The following is a 24,604-nucleotide window of genomic DNA, read 5'->3' on the forward strand; positions in this document are numbered from 1 at the left end:
CCATATACCTGTCTAGGAGTTTCTTAAATTTCACGAGTGTATCTGCCTCCACCACTGACTCAGGCAGTGTATTCCACACGCCAACCACTCTCTGAGTAAAAAAACCTTCCTCTAATATCCCCCTTGAACTTCCCACCCCTTACCTTAAAGCCATGTCCTCTTGTATTGAGCAGTGGTGCCCTGGGGAAGAGGCGCTGGCTATCCACTCTATCTATTCCTCTTATTATCTTGTACACCACTGTCATGTCTCCTCTCATCCTCCTTCTCTCCAAAGAGTAAAGCCCTAATCTCTGATCATAATCCATACTCTCTAAACCAGGCAGCATCCTAGTAAATGTCCTCTTTACCCTTTCCAATGCTTCCATATCCTTCCTATAGTGAGGCGACCAGAACTGGACACAGTACTCCAAGTGTGGCCCAACCAGAGTTTTATAGAGCTGCATCATTACCTCGTGACTCTTAAAATCTATCCCTCGACTTATGAAAGCTAACTGGGATTAAGCTTTCTTTTTTTTTTAATTTTATTTTTATTTGGATAAGGAATTCACAATTATCATGTACTTTTTTCACACATATAACCTTTTCCATTTTTTTATATGTATAAAACTACAATTATTTATACATTCTTAATTACACATTGAGATGATATAAAAGGAAAATAAACATTTAAATAGATAATTATGTACTGTGGTAAATCTAACCTATTAGGCTAAGTAATGAAATTAGTTGTTAAGAAGAATGGTAATAATAGTTTCCATACAACCCTTCTGGACCATTTCCACTGGTCCAAAATGTTGCATACAAGCCTATATACCAACCATTGTAGGTGTTTATATCCCAATTTGTTCGTGCTTGTTCCTGCCCGCAGACATAATTATCCAATCCCTATGTACTTATTTACTTAATTTTTTCATTTTTTTTTATCCCTTTCCCAAATCTTTCCCTTTACTTGTGTTAATTCTCTATTTTCCAAAAAAACACAAAAAAAACAAACATTTAGACTAGGGGTGCTTACGTTAGCAATATTACTGTGTTGATGAGAAGAGCAATATAAATCATTAGGAGAGTCATCTAAAGTCTGCTCGCATTGGGGTTATATATTCAATCCATTTATTCCAGATTTGATAAAATGTTTCTTTTTGAGTTCACAGGGAGTAAGTCAACTTTTCCATTTTAAATATTTCCAAGATAATTTCGTACCAATCTTCTAATGTAGGTGGTATTGGATTTAGCCATTTTCTAGTGATTGATTTCTTACTTGCCGCTAAGAGGGCCTGCAGCAACTTTATATCTTCCTTCTGTTCAAGGAACAATACATGCCCCAAATAGAGCGTCTCAAAGTTCAGAGGTATCTGGGACCTAAGTACCTTAACTAATGTTCTATGAATACCTTTCCAAAATAGACTTAATTTAGGGCAATCCCAGAAAATATGAAAATGATTTGCCTCCTTGGAGCCGCACCTTCTCCAACACATCACATTTGTATCTTTATATTTTTCCTGATATGGGGTCTTGAAGTATCTTATAATGTTTTTCCAACAATGTTCTCTCCAAGTCAAAGAATTAGTCGAGGACCATTGAAAGCTGCAGATTTTCCCCCAAGCCTCCTCTGAAAGTACCAACCCCGCTTCTTTCTCCCACTTCTCTTTAATATACAGTGTATTTACATTTTTAGCATGGGAGAGTGCATTATATAGGCGAGAAACTGATTTACTAGGTATTGAACTGCAAGCCGAATTCAGAATCTTGAAAAATTCTAATTCTACTGTTGATAGGTCTGTATATCTACAACTCTGGTTAACATAGTTTCGTATTTGAAGGTACCTAAAAAAGTCATTATTTTCTAGGCCATGTTTGTCCTGTAGGATTTGGAAACTTTGTAATACTCTTTTATATATAAATGAGAGGTAGGTTGTAAGACCTTTCTTTATCCATAGCTCAAATCTTTTATCTCCTCTGTTGGGAAGGAATTCGGTATCATATGCACACCATCTAAAGAGTTTTAACATGTTATTAATTCCACATGAATTAACCACCTTCTGCCATACTTTTAATGTAAGATTTATCCAAGCATTATTAAATTTTTCCAACTGGGCCATCAATCCTTTGTCAGCTATTGAGGCCTGAAGAGGAAAACTGTCAACTAATCCAAATTCTATTTCCTTCCATCTAGCCTTATATTCCCTGTTACACCAATATAACAGAGGGGTTATCTGTGAGGCATAAAAATAATTTCTCAGGCAAGGAAGAACCATACCTCCTCCTTCCTTCCCTAACTGTAAGGTGTTATATCTAATTCTAGGTTTCCTTCCTTGCCAAATGAAGCGGGAAATCCATTTGTCCCATTCCCTGAATTGATTATCATCCACCTCCACTAATAAAGTACGGAAAAGATATAATAACCGAGGAAGAATATTCATTTTTATAGTATTTATCCTTGAATTTAAACTTAAAAAGGGGATAAGATTCCATCTATGCATATCTGCTTTTATCTCTGAGATTAATGGCCCATAATTTACCTGTGACAGTGTTGAAAGATCCTTCGGCAGGGTTATTCCTAAATATTTTAATGATTTAGCTTCCCACTTAAGATCGTATGTATCCTGCAATTTTTTGGATGGTGTATAATTTAGGGACATAACCTGCGTTTTCTTTACATTTATTTTATAACCTGATATTTTCCCAAAGTCATCCAACAGCGTAAACAATCTTATAAATGATTTTTCTGGTTCACTCAGATAGACCAAAACAGCATCTGCGAATAACGCCACTTTCTGTTCAATCCCTGCCACCTTGATACCTTTTACGATTTCGCTCTGTCTTATTAGTTGGGCAAGTGGTTCAATATATAGCGCAAAAAGGAGAGGAGAAATTGGGCATCCCTGTCTAGTGCCTCTCTCTAAAATGAAGGAGTCAGAGAGGTCCCCATTTATCTTAATTCGGGCTGTAGGGCTGTCATATAGAGTCTGAATTACTTTAATAAACCTTTCTTGAAAGCCGAATCTTCCTAACACTCTGTATAGGAATGCCCAACTAACCGAATCAAAAGCTTTCTCAGCGTCCAATCCTACTACCATTGTCTCTGTCTCGTTCTTATTAACCTGTTCTAATATGTGCAGAGTTCTCCTTATGTTGTCCTGTGTTTGTCTTTGTTGAATAAATCCAGTCTGGTCTAAATGGATTAGGCCAGGTAAAAGCTTTTCCAATCTGCGTGCTAATATAGATGTAAATAGTTTGTAATCTAAATTAAGAACACTAATTGGCCGATAATTGCCACATTCTAGTTTATCTTTACCCTCTTTAGGAATAACTGAAATAATCGCTTCTCTCCAGGAAGGTGGAGTTTCTCCTCTCTGCAAGATCCAATTAAAGGTGTTAAGTAGTAATGGGGCTAACTGTGTCTTCAGGGACTTGTACCACTCTGAGGTAAACCCATCAGAACCCGGGGACTTTCCAGCCTTTAACCTAGAGATGGCCACGTTCAGTTCTTTGACAGTTAGTGGTTCTAATAAACTTTCATTTTGTAAATCTGTAAGTTTAGGTAGATCTAAAAAATTCAATACACTGTCTATATAGGGCTCATTGGGGGCCCGGGGTTGGGAGTACAGTTCTCGATAATATGTTTCAAAACTCTCTTGAATTTTCCCTATTGTACTCTCCACAAGCTTTGTCTTTGGATTCTTTATTTTATGAATTGTATTGTCTGCTTGTTGTTTTCGTAATTTATATGCTAATAATCTAGCTGATTTACCTCCTACTTCATAATTCTTTTGTCTCAGGTAAAGAAAATTTCTTCGAGTTTCCAACGTATAAATATCATCAATTTCACTTTGCAATTTCCTAATTTCCTGTTTTCGATTTGAATTACTTTTGTTGCTATCTACAACTTGAAGTTGTTTTAATTTTCCTTGAAGGTCTGCTAATTTTTGTGCATTGATTTTTTTCATGTGAGTAGTAATGGAAATAATTTTCCCTCTCAGTACAGCTTTCAATGTATCCCATAAAATCACTGGTGATGTTTCTCCCGTGTGTTACGTACCCCGTAACTGGGTTGCCAAACCAGCAGAAATGGATCACTCAGTTGGAGTCTGGAGTACTAGAACTAAGAAAGTTTTATTAAAGAAACAAGCAACACAGTAATCGAAAGGATAATAAATGCAACAGTTCAGCGATGATAAACACACATGTGCACAGAATTAAGATAACAGCATCAGTCAAGCTCTATCGTTGTCTAGGGGTAAATGACCAAATTTCCAAGTGACTCAAAGTTCAGTTCGCAGTAATCGTTGCCATGGCGATGGACAACGTGGGGGGGAAGTGAGAGATAGAACAGGAACAACTGATCATTCAGAACGGCTTCACTCACAGACCGGCGAGATTGCTCACAAGCAACTTTTGGGCGGGTTCTTGGTGATGTCACCTGAGGACACCGACTGTGACCCCTCCTCCAGATGCGGTCGATCCTCTGCAGTGAACCCGGCACCCAGGCAAGGGCGGACACACACCGAGTTCCCGCTGATCGTACCTTTCCACCCTGGTCGTTGTCTGATACTTCTCACCCACTCGTGAGAGGCGCACCGCTTCCAGGGTCTCGTTACCTCGGGTGTCGTGTGTGTGCCCTGCCTTAGCGAACCTGTCCCTTTTTATCCCCCTGCTGGGGTATCGCCTGTCCATCACTTCAAACAGTTCAGGGTTCAAAGGGGGAGCCGCTCCAGACAGCTCTCTCTCCCCTGTTCCTTCATTACACATCTCCAGACGCTGCTCCATTGTTCCTTATCTCTCCTTCCCCTGAGGGCAGGTGGCAGACCACTTGCTGATGTCACTGATGCTAACACAGGCCAGCAAACATCTTGATTTTATGTGTATTCTCGTCACACTTCCCCCCTTTAAGGATTTTTACCGGGAGGTAAAAATTACAAACATGAATACATTATTTGATACATACACAAATATACATCTTTATCAGCTATTTGGCTAACACAGCGAGTTTGAAGCTGTCAGCACCTTGACAGACAGTCATCACATTTTCTGTTCCTTTTACACGTGTTATTAATAATCCCTTAGACCAGGCTCCAACTCAGCAAACTTCATAGTGGCCAAAAACACTGATGAATTGCGACCAATGTAACCTCTCATTTGGTTTTGTCCCGGACCACAATAACAAGGGTCGTCCCATTCCGACTCAGTTTTCTCTCGCAAGGGCTGAGTAGGAGGGGGACAGGTATTGAGCGCAGAGTTATTGGAAAGCTTCCTGCAGTACCCCACCATCTCCAAGAGCCTTCTGAGGGCCCTCTTGTCTGTCGGGGTTGGGAGGTCAGCGATAGCCTGCACTGTAGCTTGCATCGCTGCCAGCTGCCCCTGTGTCACCACAATTCCCAGGTAAGTGACCCTCGTGTGGCCGAATTCATTTTTTTCAAGGTTCACGATCAAGCTGGCTTCAGACAGCCGTATTAAATTGCCAATACACACCTCTGTGTTCATCAGCCCTTTAGTCACTGAATTACTCAATATATATGAGTGTTCTTTACTAGGCTGCCCTATTGTAACAGACATAACCCAACGTCCCAGTTCTTTGCATTTCCTCGGGACAATCAAACACACAGGTGCGAGTCGTTTAATTACTTCTTCTGAAGATTCGCTTTGTTCGGGGATTAAGGGAGAGACCTTATCAGTAGACCTGGCCAAAACAATAGCTCCCATCTGACCGATCCCATCCTAATCTTTTCAAAATGGTTTTTTCCTCTTATCAGGGGGCCCCTAGCTTCATTGATTTCCACGCTAACACCGACTAGGTTTGTTAGCATAGCAAAAGCCGGTGACCGTCTCAGTTCGCGTCGGTCATGATCAATAACATTCTTCCCCCTGGGCAGCCGGTAAATCTCTTTCATGATTCCACCAACTGTTTCCTCCAGCACCGCAAAATGTCCACTGGGGGGTACCTCGTGGGCCATGTTAACAACCTCATCCCCATAACTCTTTTGCACCAACCCCCACTCCTCATCTGCGGATACTGTACTTGATTTCCCTTTCTTCCTTAGCACTTCCTCCTCCGCACAATAGCTTGTCAAGGTTGTGTCAGAGCGAGCGGTCTCTGCCAAAACCATCAGCCCCTCGTCTCGCTCCTGCGTCTACACAAATTTTTTCCTGGCTACTGCTACGTCCGTCCCAGCTCCCTCACTACCTCTTATCTCACTACACCCCGTCTCATACAAGGTTGGCAGAAATGTTTCAGCTAAATTCACTATCGCGTGCCCGTAATGAACCTGTGAGTCCATGGGCGGGGCCTCAATGCTGGCAGGCTGACCTGTCAATCTCACGACTGGGAACACAATTCCTCCAGCGATGTCATTACCGAGCAAGACTTCCACGTCTTTCATCGGTAATTCGGACCTCACCCCGACCGTGACTAGTCCAGAGACCAGGTTGCTCTGTAAGTGTATCTGGTGCAAAGGGACTGACTCTGTCCCTTCCCCAACACCTTTGACCTCTACCTCCCCAGTCTGGGTCTCTGAGCTAAACTCTAATACACTCTTCAGTTTTAGTGACTGACACGCTCCCGTGTCTCTCCAGATCCGCACTGGAACTGGTTTTAACCTCTCCTTCACTGACACCAGTCCGGCCGAGATAAACCTCTCGCGCCCTTCCTGAACTTTTTCAGACCTATCCTTCCCTAGCGGTTCGCTTAACAGCTCAATACAGCCATTCAAAATTTCCGCTTTTCCTTTCCCCGTCTCCTTCCTTGGGGCAAAGCACCTGGACGCAAAGTGTCCGACTTTCCCACAATTAAAACAGACGACCCCAGGAGACTTCCGACCAGACTGCTCCCGGTCTACCTTATCCTTTTCACTAGTCCCCGGCTTACTTTCTGACTTTTCCGGCGGACTCTCCCCGCCGTCCTGACTACCCTTCTGGTAGCCTTTACTCGGGGCAAACTTCATTTTATGCGTCAACGCATACTCATCCGCTAACTTAGCAGTTGCGGCTAACGTGGCTGCCTCTTTCTCATCGAGGTAGGGTCTCATACCCTCAGGGACACAACCTTTAAACTGCTCAATCAGGATCAGTTGTAGCAGTCTGTCATAATCCCCCTCTACCCCTTTCGAGGCGCACCAACGCTCACAATATGTTTGCATCTCACGGGCAAACTCTAAATACATGCGGTCCCACTGCTTCCTCGCATTCCGGAACCTCTGCCGGTATGCCTCCGGGACCAACTCATAAATCCTGAGGATGGCCTCTTTCACCACCTCATACCTCTGGGCATCTTCCGCGGACAAAGCTGAGTAAGCTTCTTGGGCCTTCCCTTTCAGCACACTCTGAAGTAAGACACCCCACTTATCCCTCGGCCAGTCCTGACTTATAGCCACTTTTTCGAAGTGGAGGAAGTACCGATCCACGTCGGTATCGTCAAATGGGGGAACCAGCCTAACCTCCTGGGTCGCCCGGAACCCTCCACCTTGGTTCGGCACGAGCCCCTGCTCGGCCCTTATCCTTAACTTCTCCAGCTCAAATTCCCTTTCCCTCTGTTTCCCTCCCTCTTCTCGCTCCCATTGCCTCTCTTTCTCCTCTCTCTCTAACTGTCTCTCTCTCTCTTTCTCTTCTCGCTCCAACTGTCGTACCCGGAACTCGTGCTCGAGTCTCAGTTTTTCAAGCTGTACCTGTACCGCGTCTCCAGCAGGTTTTTCAATAGACACCACCCCCAGCTCACCTTGGGGAAACACACCTTTAGATACATAGTGCTCTACAATAGCTCTGTGTATCTCCTCTCTCCTCATTGTCGACTTCACCTTAGCAAGATTCAACCGTTTGGCCACAGCTATCAATTCCGATTTCCTGGCATCCTCTAATGCCTCCAAGGTCGGCGCCTTTATAAATTCCTCAAACTCCATTTCTGCTGTTTGTCATTTCTTTCTTTCGGGAATTTTAACCCAATCAATTTACTCCGTCCCAAATTTAGCGTTCAAAATCCCGGACGAGCCCCCACTTATGTTACGTACCCCGTAACTGGGTTGCCAAACCAGCAGAAATGGATCACTCAGTTGGAGTCTGGAGTACTAGAACTAAGAAAGTTTTATTAAAGAAACAAGCAACACAGTAATCGAAAGGATAATAAATGCAACAGTTCAGCGATGATAAACACACATGTGCACAGAATTAAGATAACAGCATCAATCAAGCTCTATCGTTGTCTAGGGGTAAATGACCAAATTTCCAAGTGACTCAAAGTTCAGTTCGCAGTAATCGTTGCCATGGCGATGGACAACGTTGGGGGGAAGAGAGAGATAGAACAGGAACAACTGATCATTCAGAACGGCTTCACTCACAGACCGGCGAGATTGCTCACAAGCAACTTTTGGGCGGGTTCTTGGTGATGTCACCTGAGGTCACCGACTGTGACCCCTCCTCCAGATGCGGTCGATCCTCTGCAGCGAACCCGGCACCCAGGCAAGGGCGGACACACACCGGGTTCCCGCTGATCGTACCTTTCCACCCTGGTCGTTGTCTGATACTTCTCACCCACTCGTGAGAGGCGCACCGCTTCCAGGGTCTCGTTACCTCGGGTGTCGTGTGTGTGCCCTGCCTTAGCGAACCTGTCCCTTTTTATCCCCCTGCTGGGGTATCGCCTGTCCATCACTTCAAACAGTTCAGGGTTCAAAGGGGGAGCCGCTCCAGACAGCTCTCTCTCCCCCGTTCCTTCATTACACATCTCCAGACGCTGCTCCATTGTTCCTTATCTCTCCTTCCCCTGAGGGCAGGTGGCAGACCACTTGCTGATGTCACTGATGCTAACACAGGCCAGCAAACATCTTAATTTTATGTGTATTCTCGTCACACGTGTCATTAAGGTCTAGATATTCTTTGATTTCTCCCCTTAATCTCTCCATTACTTTCGGGTTATTGAGTTTAGCCTCCATAGTGTTTTCCTCATTTTCCTTTCCAGGATTACAGACATAGAGACTGGGCTATGATCCGACAGATCAATTGTTGCAATATTACAGTTTTTTATCCTGAGTCTATCTGTATTAAAGATAAAGAAATAGTCTATCCTTGAATAGGCTGAATGAGGGAAAGAGTAATATGTATAATCTTTACTAGTAGGGTGTAATTCCCTCCAGACATCTATAATTCCCAACTCCTCCATCAATGAATTCACTTTCCGAGTCAGAGGTTTATTCTGAGTAACTATTCTTGAAGAATCTAATATAGGATTTAATCTAATATTAAAATCCCCTCCACAAATTACTACCCCTCGAGAACTGACCATTAGGTCAAAAATGTGTCTATAAAATGACCATTCACTACCTGGAGGAGCATAAACATTCAGCAATGTTATTTCTGTACCTTCTATTCTTCCTGTGATTTTTACAAACCGTCCTTCTTTGTCTCTAGTCTCTGAAATATGTTCATAATTAAGAGTACTTGATATTAAAGTAGCTACCCCTCTTTTGTGACTCAATTTATATGATGAATAAAATACATGCTTAAAGCCCATTCTTTTTAATTTTCCATGTTCAGATTGGCTCATATGTGTTTCCTGGAGGAAAGCTATTTGTGCCCTCTCTTTTTTCAATTTAGACATAATCTTATTCTTTTAATTGGATTCAAAACCCCATTAACATTATAGGAAATTATTTTTACCAATTCAGTTTGCATTTTTCTCTGGTGGAAAAAAAGCACTCTCCTTTTCTAACCAAACAGTAAGCAATCCCTTCTCAACAGTAAACCAAGACATATAACCACACCCTAGACATTTCTGAACGTATAACATTTGAAAATTTTTCCCAACTTCCCACAGTGAGGCCTGAGCACCGACCCGCCTCAGTTCAGAGGGATAACCTCTATCTTCACCCTGTGTTAGAGGGCCCTCAGCAGTTTGAATAATCATAGAGAATTTTCTCCTATTTATGTTTGACCATATTGCTATCATTCAAGTTATTCCGCCTAGTTTATTTTCAGTTACCAGTTTTCATTTTACTTTTAAGTCCGATTTACTCTTTTCAGTCATTTAGAAACATAGAAACATAGAAAATAGGTGCAGGAGTAGGCCATTCGGCCCTTCGAGCCTGCACCGCCATTTATTATGATCATGGCTGATCATCCAACTCAGAACCCAGCCTTCCCTCCATACCCCGTGACCCCTGTAGCCACAAGGGCCATATCTAACTTCCTTTTAAACATAGCTAATGAACTGGCCTCAACAGTTTGCTGTGGCAGAGAATTCCACAGATTCACCACTCTCTGTGTGAAGAAGTTTTTCCTAACCTCGGTCCTAAAAGGCTTCCCCTCTATCCTCAAACTGTGACCCCTCGTTCTAGACCTCCCCAACATCGGGAACAATCTTCCCGCATCTAGCCTGTCCAATCCCTTTAGGATCTTATACGTTTCAATCAGATCCCCCCTCAATCTTCTAAATTCCAACGAGTACAAGCCCAGTTCATCCAGTCTTTCTTCATATGAAAGACCTGCCATCCCAGGAATCAATCTGGTGAACCTTGTTAATTTCTCTTAATTAATCTGTATTCTCTGTACATTCGCGTCTGAATATTTGCAGCTTTTCCTTGTAGTTTGACACTCTGGTTCGGGAGCGTCCTCACCCCACTAACTGCCACGACTTCTGCCGAATCCTCTCCAGTAGCGACTCTGGTTGGGTGATAACTTTAATAAGTAGTCCCCGGTCCGCCAGGTCCAACGTTGCCTCCTCCACCGTAGCATAAGTTTTTGTCCCTTCGTCGTAATAGACTCTCAGCCGAGCTGGATACAGGGTCTGGAATCTGATGTTGTTTTCCTTCAGGACTCTCCGTGTTTCCGTATATTCCTTCCGTCTGGCAAGAATCCCCGGTGCGTAGTCGTGGTCTAAACTGATTTTGCAGTTGTTCCACATGAAACCTTTCTTTTGCCATGCTCTTTTAAGCACCTCTTCCTTCGTTCTGTAACTGAGAAATCTGATCAGAATCGATCTGGGCTGGGCGCCTGCCGGAGGCTGTGGTGCCAACGCACGGTGAGCCCTTTCTATCTGTAGGTCTTTTGCGGCCGGTATATCAAGGTTCTCTCTAAGCAGCTTCTCCACGAAGGGAATCATCAATCCGGGTTTACCTTCGGTTCCTTCGGGAACTCCGTAGATCCTCACATTTTCCCTTCTCGAGCGGCCTTCTTGATCTATTAGTTTCCACTGGAGCTGGTCTTGTAGCTTCAGCATTTCTGCTATCACTTCCTCGGCGTTTTGTAGCTTCTCTTCAATTCCAACAATCCTCGCTTCGGCATCATCTATCCGCGAGTTAGTTTTTACTATTTCTCCTTTAATATCTTCCAGCTGTTTGCTGTTAACTTGTCGGAACTCGCGAATCTCTCCGAGAATCAAAGACAGAGTCACCGATTCCCCCTCATTATCTCCGTCCTGGCTTGCCGTGGGGGAGCTAGGCCCGTCGCCTTGCTGCATCTCTTTATGTTTATCAGCCTTCGAAGCAGACTTTTTATTCTTGTTCTTAGACATCATCCTTGCCCCTTTTATTAATATAGTTATGCAATATTAAGTATTTGTCTAAATTCGATTTTGGGGCAGTTTACCTTCTTTTTTGTCGAGAGACCTTTTCCTTACGCCGCCATTCCCTTGATGACCCGGAAGTCCCCCTGGGATTAAGCTTTCTTAAGTACCCTATTTACCTGTGAGGCAACTTTCAAGGATCTGTGGACATGTACCCCCAGATCCCTCTGCTCCTCCACACTACCAAGTATCCTGCCATTTACTTTGTACTCTGCCTTGGAGTTTGTCCTTCCAAACTGTACCACCTCACACTTCTCCGGGTTGAAATCCATCTGCCACTTCTCAGCCCACTTCTGCAACCTTATCAATGTCTCTCTGCAATCTTCGACAATCCTCTACACTGTCTACAACACCACCAACCTTTGTGTCATCTGCAAACTTGCCAACCCACCCTTCTACCCCCACATCCAGGTCGTTCATAAAAATCACAAAAAGTAGAGGTCCCAGAACTGATCCTTGTGGGACACCACTAGTCACAATCCTCCAATCCGAATGTACTCCCTCCACCACGACCCTCTGCTTTCTGCAAGCAAGCCAATTCTGAATCCACCTGGCCAAACTTCCCGGGATCCCATGCCTTCTGAATTTCTGATTAAGCCTACCGTGGAACCTTGTCAAATGGCTTACTAAAATCCATATAGATCACATCCACTGCACTACCCTTATTTATATGCCTGGTCAGCTCGTCAAAGAACTCTGTCAGGCTTGTCAGACATGATCTGCCCTTCACAAAGCCATGCTGACTGTCCCTGATCAGACCATGATTCTCTAAATGCCTATAGATCCTATCTCAAAGAATCTTTTCCAACAGCTTTCCCACCACAGACGTAAGGCTCACTGGTCTATAATTACCTGGACTATCCCTACTACCTTTTATGAACAAGGGGACAACATTCGCCTCCCTCCAATCCTCTGGTACCATTCCCGTAGACAACGAGGACATAAAGATTCTAACCAGAGGCTCAGCAATCTCTTCCCTCACCTCGTGGAGCAGCCTGGACAATATTCCGTCAGGCTCCGGGGACTTATCCGTCCTAATGTATTTTATTAACTCCAACACCTCCTCTGCCTTAATAACAACATGCTCCAGAACATCAACCTCACTCATATTGTCCTCACCGTCATCAAGTTCCCTCTCATTGGTGAATACCGAAGAGAAGTATTCATTGAGGACCTCGCTCACTTCCACAGCCTCCAGCCACATTTTCCCACCTTTATCTCTAATCAGTCCTACCTTCACTCCTGTCATCCTTTTGATCTTCACATAATTGAAGAATGCCTTGGGGTTTTCCTTTACCATACGCGCCAAGGCCTTCTCATGCCCCCTTCTTGCTCTTCTCAGCCCCTTCTTAAGCTCCTTTCTTGCTACATCTGATCCTTGCTTCCTAAACCTCATGTATGCTGCCTTCTTCCACCTGACAAGATTTTCCACCTCACTTGTCACCCATGGTTCCTTCACCCTACCACTCTTTATCTTCCTCACCGGGACAAATTTATCCCTAACATCTTGCAAAAGATCTCTAAACATCGAACACATGTCCATAGTACATTTCCCTGCAAAAACATCCCAATTCACACCCGCAAGTTCTAGCCTTATAGCCTCATAATTTGCCCTTCCTCAATTAAAAATTTTCCTGTCCTCTCTGGTTCTATCCTTTTCCATGATAATGCTGAAGGCCAGAGAGTGGTGGTCACGGTCCCCCAGATGCTCACCCACTGAGAGATCTGTGACCTGACCCAGTTCATTACCTAATACTCGATCTAGTATGGCATTCCCCCTAGTCGGCCTGTCAACATACTGTGACAGGTATCCGTCCTGGACACACTTAAACTCTGCCCCGTCCAAACCCTTGGAACTAACCAGGTGCCAATCAATATTAGGGAAGTTAAAGTCACCCATGATAACAACCCTGTTGTTTTCGCACCTTTCCAAAAACTGCCTCCCAATCTGCTCCTCGGTATCTCTGCTGCTACCAGAGGGCCTACAGAATATTCCCAATAGAGTAACTGCTCCCTTCCTGTTCCTGACTTCCACTCATACTGACTCAAAAGAGGATCCTGCTACACTACCCACCCTTTCTGTAGCTGTAATAGTATCCCTGACCAGTAATGCCACCCTCCTCCCCTTCCCCCGCCTCTATATCCCTTTTAAAGCACTGAAATCCAGGAACATTGAGAATCCATTCTTGCCCTGGTGCCAGCCAAGTCTCTGTAATGGCCACTACATCATAATTCCACAGAGCTAAGAGGGAAGTGGGGTGTGTTCTATTCCAGAGAGATGTCAGTGCAAAGGTGTAGAGATATTGCCCCAGCAGAAATGCAAGGGTGATAAAGTTTAAGGGAACGGGGGATTCTCAGATTGTTTACAATGTGTTAAGAACCGACTATGTCTGTGTATTTTGTGGGTGACTGCAATGTGTTAGAATACTGTCTCACAGCTGGTTTCTTTGGAGCAAGATAAGGGTTAAAGTTCACCCAGATCCACATAAGATGTCTCTGGGCTTTTCACACCTTTTGATTTTGACAAAAGGCAGTACCTGATGGGAATTAGACATAACATTCCTTTCTTAATTAAAGCATAAATTTGACGGATGTTCTTATCTTTGTAATTAAGTTGTGACTCCAACAAACCAGGTAGGACATTCCTTTCTTTAATTAAGGTGGCTGGAGTGTCTATCAAACTGATTGTTCTTATGTATCGGTGGCCGTATAACTTCTAACAATTCTGACATCAGGCAGTGAATCTATTGAACCGCCAGGGCGATGAGAACGTTTCTCTCCCTGATGTCGGGTCCAAGTTCACTCGCCGGCTGAGCTTGAAGAAATAAATGGGTGAAAAGATAAACAATGATCTTTTTGTACTGTTGTTATTTGATCGAGCAAATTTACGGTTACAAGGGCAGCGGGACAATCTGCAGTATAGAGAGACAACAGGGCAATGGGACAACCACCAGTACAGAGATATAGCAGGGCAATGGGACATGCACCAGTACAGACACACATCAGGGCAAAGTACACTTTTCATTATAAAGATATTAGAGCAATGGGACACACTCCATTGTAAAGAGAGATCAGGACAGTGGGACACTCTCTAGTATAATACGATATCAGGGGACAGTGAATTTACCACCAGTATTGAGACATATCATGGCAATAAGACACATTCCACTATAAAGAGATACCAGGGAAATTGAACATGTGCCATTCTAGCAAGATATCAATACAAAGAGACACTCACCATTATAGAGAGATATTGCTCCATCAGAGATACAAGGGCAGTGGGACAACCTCCAGTATAAAGATATATCATGGCAATAGAATACCCACCAGTATAGAGAGATTTCAGGGCTGTGGGACAACCCCCAGAATAGAGATCTATCAGCGCAATGGGATACTCACCTATATAGGCAGGTATCAGGGCAACGGGGCACTTTCCAGTCAAGAAGGATATCGTGGCAATATGCATTCTCCAGTACAAAGAGATAACAGAGCAACATGACACTCTCCAGTCTAGCACGATATCATGTCAATGGCCACACTCCATTATTGTGGCCATACAGGGATACTGTCCAGTAGAGGGAGATATTAGGGTAATTGAAAATTCCCCACTATAAGAGAGATCAGGAAATTGGGACATCCACATGTATAGAAGTACAAGGGCAATGAGACACCAACCAAAGAGAGAGAGATCAAAACAGGATAATGGGATGCTATTATAGAGAGATATCAGGGCAATGGGACACTCCACAGCATAGAGCAACAACAGGACACCCAACTGTACAGAGCGATATCATGATAATGGGACACTCTCCAGTATACAGATATACAAGGGTAATGGGAGACTCTCCAGTGTAGAGATGCACTGTGGAGAGTGTAGAGGGCAGTGGAATACTCATCAGTATAGACACAGAGCAGGACACCTACCAGGAAAGAGAGATATTGCCCCACCAAAAATACAAAGGCAGAGGGACAATCTCCAGTATAGAGAGAGATTTAAGAAAATTGGACTCTCCATTATAGCGAGACTTCATGGCAATAGGATAGTCTCTACTACAGAGATACCAAGACCATTTGACATCCAGTAGTACAACAAGATATCAGCACAATGGGACACCAACAAGTAGAGAGAGATATCAGGGCAATGGGATACCAGTCAGTATAGTGCAGGGTTTCTCAACTGGGGTTCTGTGACAGATTGCAATTTAAAAAAAAATAAACATCGTGTTTTGAACTTCACACAATGCGCAGTGCTCTCTCTTGATGACCCCATCTTCCTGTGGTGCCATTTTTAAGGAATTATGGATCTGTATTCCTAGACTGCTCCTTTCTACCGCAATCTTCAGTGCCCTATTGCTCACTGTGTAAGATCTACCCTAGTTTGTCCTCCGAAATTGCAACACCTCATACTTGTCCGCTTTAAATTCCATCTGCCATTTTTCCAGCTGGCCCAGATACTGCTGTAAGCTTTGATAGCCTTCCTCGCGGTCCACTGCACCCTAATCTTGGTGTAATCAGCAAATTTGCTTATCCAATTTACGTTACCATCCAGGCTGTTGATATAGATGACAAAAAGCAATGGACCCAAAACAGATCCCTGTGGCACATCACTAATCACAAGCCACCAGTCAGGAGAATCAACCATCTACTATTGGCTTCTCCCACGAAGAAAATGAATATTCCAATTTCCGACCTCATCCTGAATGCCAAGTGACTGAACGTTCTCGACCAACCTTCCATGATGGACCTTGCTATATTCCACATAGACAACATCCACTATCTTGTCGTCAACTTTTCTTAGAATTTCCTCAAAAAACTCGACAATAGTTACACACAACCTACCAATCACTGAGCCACAATGATTATTCCTAACCGAACCCTGTACATCCAGTCCTTCAGAATACCTTCCAATAACTTCCCACTACTGATGTCAGGCTCACCAGCCTACTATTTCCCAGCTTACTCACAGAACCTTTCTTAAACAAAGAAACATTAACTATCTTCCAATCATCTGGCACCTCACCTGCAGCTAAGGAATTTTTTAAAAATATGTCGGCTAAGGCCCCTGCAATTTCTGCACTAGCCTCCAACAAGGTCCGAGGGAACATCTTGTCAAACCCTGGAGGTTTATCCACCCTAATTTGCCTCAAGGCAGCAAACGCCACCTACTCTATAATTTATAAATAGTCTATGATTTCACTGCTGTTTTGCTTCACTCCTCTAGACTCTGTGTCCATCTCCCAAGTAAATACAGATGCAAAAACTCCATTCAAAATCTCCCCCATCTCTTTTGGCTCCATGCATAGATGACCATTCTGAATCTTTTTTAAACATTGTACAATTTGTATGCATGTACCGCACACATATACGCATTTAGAGATACAGCGCAGATTAGGCCTTTTATTTCTCTCATTTCCCCCATCTTTCTTCTAAAAATTGTCACCTTGTTTTTGCCTGCTTTCTCTTATGAATGCTGCTCCAAGTAATTTTTTCATTGCACCTGTGCATATAACAAACTTCACTTTCATTTTGACTTTGTATGAAATTAATTGTCATGCATCTGCTCATTTTAACATTCCCTCTATTTCTACCAAGGTCTACCAACCTTAACATTTCTGCCACACTTTCATGCAGCACAGGAGACCATTTACCCTGTGTGTTTGCACTCTGCAGAACTTGAAATCAGTTCCAGAATACATATCTGATTCCAGATCAGAAATATCTGAAAATCGGTTCAGTTAACTAAAATGAAGAACTATTATACATTGTCTGTTTGCTTACCTTGCAAATACTTAATGGTATTAACAGGAAAGCAAATAGTAGAAATAGAACTTCAAAAGGACCCAAAAATAAGTTTGTTTTAAGAAAGCAAAACCATTAACTGCAAATTAGTTACTTTAAATTGACCTGAACTGTTTCTTGCAGCTGTTATTAAACAAGATACTGCCAAGAAGCATCTATTTAAAAAGTATTTGCTGAAGTAGCAAAACTAAGTTAAATGTTATTTTCGCAATTAAGAAATTTGTACTAAAAGCATTAACTAAACACCGATTTATTTTCTTAATTCAGAAAAAAAGTACATTTAAGTACTTCAATATTAGGCAGCACATATTCCTTCGTACTGTGTTAAGTCTTGATGCAATGGAGGCATATCACTGTACAACTTAACCTGTTCTTTAACATATTTCACAGTGTGGCCCCTGTCCATCCCACAGATGAGCCATCTGCTGTCGGCCCCAAACCAACACATATTCCACTCTCCCCTCCTCACAGTCCCCCACCCTGCTCTCATGACTATACCCCTTCCCCACACAAAACCTCCATGGTGGGCTTCACAGCTCTACAGGTGAGAAGACAGCAGAAACGTCTCAACCCAAGCAAGGCTGCAGGACCGGATGGTGTCAGTACCAGGGTGCTCAAAGCCTGTGCCCCTCAGCTATGTGGAGTACTTCGCCATGTATTCAACATGAGCCTGAGGCTCCGGAGGGTTCCTGTATTGTAGAAGACGTCCTGCCTCATCCCTGTGCCGAAGACATCGCGCCCCAGCGGCCTCAATGACTACAGACCGGTGGCATTGACCTCCCACATCATGAAGACCCTGGACAGACTTGTTCTGGAGCTGCTCCGGCCTATGGTCAGGCCACACTTAGATGCTCTCCAGTTCGCCTACCAGCCCCGACTAGGAGCTGAGGATGCCATCATCTTCCTGCTGAACTGTGTCTATGCCCACCCGCACAAGCCAGTGAGCACTGTGAGGGTCATGTTTTTTGACTTCTCCAGTGCGTTCAACACCATCCGCCCTGCTCTGCTGGGGGAGAAGCTGACAGCGATGCAGGTGGATGCTTCCCTGGTGTCATGGATTCCTGATTACCTGACTGGCAGACCACAGTACGTATGCTTGCAACACTGTGTGTCCGACAGAGTGATCAGCAGCAATGGGGCTCCACAGGGGACTGTCTTGTCTCCCTTTCTCTACACCATTTACACCTCGGACTTCAACTACTGCACAGAGTCTTGTCATCTTCAGAAATTTTCGGATGACTCTGCCATAGTTGGATGCATCAGCAAGAGAGATGAGGCTGAGTACAGGGCTACGGTAGGAAACTTTGTCACATGGTGTGAGCAGAATTATCTGCAGCTTAATGTGAAAAAGACTAAGGAGCTGGTGGTAGACCTGAGGAGAGCTAAGGTACCGGTGACCCCTGTTTCCATCCAGGGGATCAGTGTGGACATGGTGGAGGATTACAAATACCTGGGGATACGAATTGACAATAAACTGGACTGGTCAAAGAACAATGAGGCTGTCTACAAGAAGGGTCAGAGCCGTCTCTATTTCCTGAGGAGACTGAGGTCCTTTAACATCTGCCGGACGATGCTGAGGATGTTCTACGAGTCTGTGGTGGCCAGTGCTATCATGTTTGCTGTTGTGTGCTGGGGCAGCAGGCTGAGGGTGGCAGACACCAACAGAATCAACAAACTCATTCGTAAGGCCAGTGATGTTGTGGGGATGGAACTGGACTCTCTCACGGTGGTGTCTGAAAAGAGGATGCTGTCCAACTTGCATGCCATCTTGGTCAATATCTCCCATCCACTACATAATGTACTGGATGGGCACAGTAGTACATTCAGCCAGAGACTCATTCCACCAAGATGCAGCACTGAGCGTCATAGGAAGTCATTCCTGCCTGAGGCCATCAAACTTTACAATTCCTCGCTTGGAGGGGCAGACATCATGTGCCAATAGGCTGGTCCTGGACTTATTTCATAATTTACTGGCATATTTTACATATTACTATTTAATTATTTATGGTTCTATTACTATTTATTATTTATGGAGCAACTGTAACGAAAACCAATTTCCTCCAGGATTAATAAAGTATGACTATGACTATTTTGATGTACATGTGATAAATAAAACTAATCTATAATCTTTTGAGATTACACATAAACACTGCAACACTCAGCACAAATCAACCAATGCCCCCAGGTGTCCTGTAAGTGGAGTAGCAGTTCACCATCAGGTCCGAACTGAGTACTTCTCATCAGTGTTTACAACAGAGGTATGTAAGCTAAGGAAAATGTATGGTGGTGATTGGAACGCATCCACATTACAATAAACATGCTGGTAGTCTTAAAGCATTAGGGTGGATACTTTAACATCAGATTTATTATCAGAGTCTTATATGATGTGAAATTTCAAATCTGCAGATGCTGGAAATCGAAGTGCTGGAGGAACACAAAACACTGGAGGAAGTGCTTCATACTGTGACCTCTCATCTTGTTTTTCCAAAGCCGATGAAGGATCTCGGCCCAAAACGTTGACTGTTTATTCCTTTCCATAGATGCTGCCTGACCTGCTGAGTTCCTTCAGCATTTTGTGTGTTGCCATTGATGTCAAATTTGTTGGTTTGTGGCAGCAGTAAAGTACAAAGAGAAAAATTATAAATTACAAAATATAAAAATAGTTCAGAAAGGATTAATAAATAGTGTTCATTTACAGTTCAGAAATCTTATGACAAAGGAGAAGGAGCTGTTCCTCAATCTCCTGTACCTCCTCCCTGATGGTAGTAATGAGGTCCCCGAGGCCTGCACAAGAACATCACCCTAGGATGCTGTGAGAAAGTAGGAAATAAATTGCAGGGTCCATGGTAGAAATACTTGCAAAATCTATACACAAGGGTGAGTCACCTGGAGATGGCTAATGCTGTACCTGTCTTTAAGGGTTGAAAAACCAAGGAAACTGCAGGCCAGTGAACCTAGGATCAGTGGTAAATTACTGGAGGAGATTTGAGGGAACCGGATCCACTAGCACTTGTAAGGACAAGGACTGATACGGGTTAGTCAATGTGACTTCCTGACAAATCAGTTTTCAGATGAGATAATAAAAAGGAATGCAAGGGCAGGGCAGTGACATTGTCTACATGGACTTTAGCAAGAGTTTTGACAAGGTTCTATGCATTAGTTCAGAAGATTAGATCAAAGGATCCAGGATGAGCTAGCAAACTGGATAAAAAATTGGCTACATGAAATGAGTCAGAATGTGGTAGTAAAGGGTTGCTCATCAGATTGAAAACCTGTAACCAGTGGTGTCTCGTAGGGATTGGGATCCACTATTGCTTGTCACCAATATTAATGATTTAGATGAGAATGAATTGACATCATTAGTAGGCTTGCAAGTACACAATTAGTGGTGGTACAGTAGATAGTCAAGAGGGTTATCTATGATTACAACAGGAGCTAGATCAACTGGGGAAGTGCCAAGGAACAGCAGATGGATTTTAATTCAGACATGAGTAAGATATTGAAATTGGTAAGTTAAGCACAGCAGGACTTATACAATAAATGGCAGGGCCCTGAAAAGTGTTGTAGAACGGAAAGACCTAGGGCTTCAGGTGAATAGTTTCCTCAAAGTGGAGACACAGATAGGGTGTATTCAGTCAGGCTATTGAGAAGACAGCTGGGACATCATGCTACATCTGTAAAAGTTTTTGGTGAGATCACACTTGGAGTACTGTGTACAGTTCACATATACTCTCTGCCTACTCTATCTATGCCTTTCATAATCTTATTTATCTCCCGGCAGCCTCTGCCACTCCAGAGAAGACAACTCAAGTTTGTCTAACCTGCTATAATGAGAATACTTAAGAATTGTACAAGACAGTGAGCAATGGTCAGATGTTTTGCTGTATTAAGCATTAAAACAGACAAGAAATCCTACTTCAACCAACAACCTTTAATGCTTTGAGATGTACTTTCTGAGAAACTGAAACTGCTTTCACCATCCTCAGTAAATATTCTATAGAATACTGCTTTCTGTGTAGTTCCTAACTTCTCTGCTGGCCAGTAATCGGGCCTGTTTTTACTGAGAAGTCTGCTGTGATAAGCGATAAGAACACTGTCTTGTATTTAGAGAGGTACCTTAACATGATATTTTTTATCCACACATCTCTTTGCATGTTCCACTGAACAGAATTACCTCAGTTCTCTGTAATTCTCCACAAGTTATACTGGTGCTAATGCACCTTCATGTGCTTCAAAATGATCATCTATCCACAGATCTCTCAGAAATAGCTGGTGTTGGCAATCACTCATTTACTGAAAGCTCTGTACAATCAATATCACTCATGCAAGCAGAGTACAACGAAGCATGAAAATGTGATAGGAGGACAATGAAAAATGCTAGCATCCAAAGAAATTTCCTCAAAGTTGAAGCATGATGACAAATTACTACTAAAATTACTTGCATTTTTGTAGTGCAAGAGCCACTGTGGACAATGCAGCTCCTAGTACCTTTAATGCCAGACGCCAGAAGCTTACATTGTTCCTGCATGCTTGTTCTTCCCCACCTCCCCCACCCCAACCACCTACTATTCAATCCACTGAATGCGTCTGAGCAAGAGTAGCTTTCAATTGAATGATGACGTTGGTAAATTCAGTAGACTTTGCAATCCTACAAGCTCTCAGTGTGGCCTGGCTGGTAACATTTGGAGGCAAAATAATATGGTCAAGACCTACTCTAAGACATTTAGATTGTACACAAGGGAGGAAAAGCATTGCTGTCTTAAGTGCCATCTTTCAGAGAAAGGCAGTCTTCCCTCTCAGGTGGGTGCATCACCACTTTGAAAAGCCGGACAGTATGATCACTATCAGTACCATCACTTATCCGTGATTCAGATTATCCACCCAACATCACATAGTTCTTTGAGAGAGGTTGATCTGTACAAATTGGCTGCCTACGATACACAACATAACAACATTGACAAGATTTCACAAGTACTGCGTGAGGCTGGAAAGCACTTTTGGACAGGAAAGAGAACTAAAACACAGAAATCATTCTTTCGATACTTGGCTGATAAGTAGTTCAATTAAAGCTGATTGAGTTTTCCAAAAACTGTCTAATAATGCATATTCATCCAGTCCTTACAAACTAACGCACTCCACCCCTAGCAGTTTACACTTGGATTGCAAAAAACAACTGCTCTATCCAACAAGTTGAACAGAATCCTGACATTGCCTAGGTCTTGGATTTCAAGGCCCAACATGATAGCGGCACCAGAAGGACTGCTGCATGTAGGGGCAGCAGCTCACCACCCACCTGCTCCCAAACAGTTAGGGGTGCTCAGTAACTGCTGGCCTGGCCAAAATGCCCAGATCCCCAAAAATGAATAAAGAAATAGGATATATCCAGCATCCCACTGGGAAATACCTTACTTATTTCATATGGGATTAACTCAAGCAAGAATGAACAGCAAGTTTTCAGAACAAATCAGCAATCTGTAATACCGCAAGACACAAGTGCAGAGTTAGGCCATTCGGTCCATTAAGTCAGTTTTGAATTTGCCAAAGTACTGATGATGTTACTGAATGACAGTTAACCTGTACTTGAATTAGAAACAGAATCAGATCATTCTTGTGCACTTTATTGCAACTAACTCTGACAACACATTTGGGAAGTAATCGTGTTCCTGTTCATGACAAAACAAGCCCCTCTACAATTCATTCAGTGACCAAAGAAAAACATCCAGTGCAGCTTCAAAGCAGTAACTTTATTCTTACTTCCGAGTCTGAACGCTGCTCCTTGATCCCCTATCCAAAAAATTCTCTCTTTTTTCCACAGATATTCAACTTCAGACTTACTCCGTTTTCTAATCATCACTCTTCCTTCTCAACTTGTCATCCACCCAATGCAAACTTTCAGTATTCCACGAAATTGAAGCAAGGCCGCTGGCACATATTCCCCCTTCCACCAATGCAGGTAACACGGGATACTGGCCTCGATCGCAGACCACCCACCTTCATTCTTCTACTACAGAAATTTGCTGAACTTCCCGATCTCAAACTCCAGAACCTCCTCACTGTAGTAACCTTTTTACTCCACCATTTGTACGAATGCCACATCATCGGACCAGACTGACCATTTATTCTCTGGTCCACTCATTCCAACGTGCACATTATTCTAAGAACTTCCACCAGCAAAATCCAGTCACCCCTACCTATTCCGAACTCCGTCAGTAGTGCCTCACAGATCCACTGCATTCCCTCTTATCCTCCCCACACAATCTGCGGCATCCCTCAAACTCGCACGCTTTCCCACGCCCCAGTCTTCTCTTCCTCATCCCCCAATCGTCCTCCCTCCTGATCGGCAGCCCCCCCCCCCCATGTCTCTCCCTATCAACAAGCCCACATCACAACCCCTGGTCTCCTTACGCACCCTACGGCGATACTCTCCTAATTCACGGCCACTCAGACAAACTCCATCAACCCAGTCCTCGTCCGGTCAGATGTACCATTCTCCTTCAGCACATTCGCGCCCCTCCCCCAAATCATGTCGTCCACTGCCCCGATCTCATCGCACTCGCCCCCAGTCCCTGCCCTCCTCTCTCCAGCCCAGGCCTTACCTTCAGCCTGCGGGCTAGAGCCCGCACTGAGCGCGCCATGCAGGCATCCCTTGCACACCGAGTGCAGGCAGGGGAGCAGGCGGGGTTGGCGCTCCCGCAGCCAGCCCTTGCACACGCCGCAGCGCTCCAGCAGGCTCGGGCTCGGCTCTACCAGCCTCACTGCGTCAGGATCGGCATCGGGGCCCGGCGGCGGCCCGTCCGCCCCCCTCCCGGGGCTCGACTCCCCGCTGCCCCCGCACGCCAGCAGGTCAGCAGGCGCGGCTACAGCGTCCATGGCGCGGCTCCCCGCTGCTCAGTCCCCGCGCTCCGGCCCTCGGCCGCTCAGCAGCGCTCCGCTCCATTGTACTCGACAGCCATCACCTCCATCGGCAGCACAGCCCAGCTCAGCTCTCGCGAGAGCCAAGGGGCGGGGCCTCCACTTGTGACATCATACATAGAGACTACGTCAGGCTTCTATTAGCGACGTCCTGATGAAGGGTTTCAAAGTTCAAAGTAAATTATCAAAGTACATATACAACCCCGACATTGATTTTTTTTGGGGAATACTCAATAAATCCATTGAATAATAACCAAAATAGAATCAATAAAAGACCGCAAAACTAGGACGTTCAGCCAGAATGAAAATACAAAACGAAGAAATAATAATAAATAAGTAAGCATTAAGTAT

At 43.9% G+C, this 24,604-nt stretch overlaps 1 protein-coding gene across 5 annotated transcripts in view; it reads right to left on the bottom strand.

Annotated features, from left to right (window-relative positions):
* The window catches only part of LOC134353928 (transcription intermediary factor 1-beta-like), a 137,669-nt gene extending 113,332 nt beyond the window's left edge, over positions 1-24,337 (bottom strand). For all 5 annotated transcript variants that reach the window (XM_063062473.1, XM_063062474.1, XM_063062476.1 and 2 more), the window contains exon 1: positions 23,938-24,337. In XM_063062473.1, the coding sequence (XP_062918543.1) occupies positions 23,938-24,211 (274 nt within the window). In that variant the 5' untranslated portion in view covers positions 24,212-24,337. The remainder of the gene's footprint in view (positions 1-23,937) is intronic.
* Positions 24,338-24,604: the final 267 nt, after the last annotated feature.

Source organism: Mobula hypostoma, chromosome 11, assembly GCF_963921235.1.
Source record: "Mobula hypostoma chromosome 11, sMobHyp1.1, whole genome shotgun sequence".
Lineage (NCBI taxonomy): Eukaryota > Metazoa > Chordata > Chondrichthyes > Myliobatiformes > Myliobatidae > Mobula > Mobula hypostoma.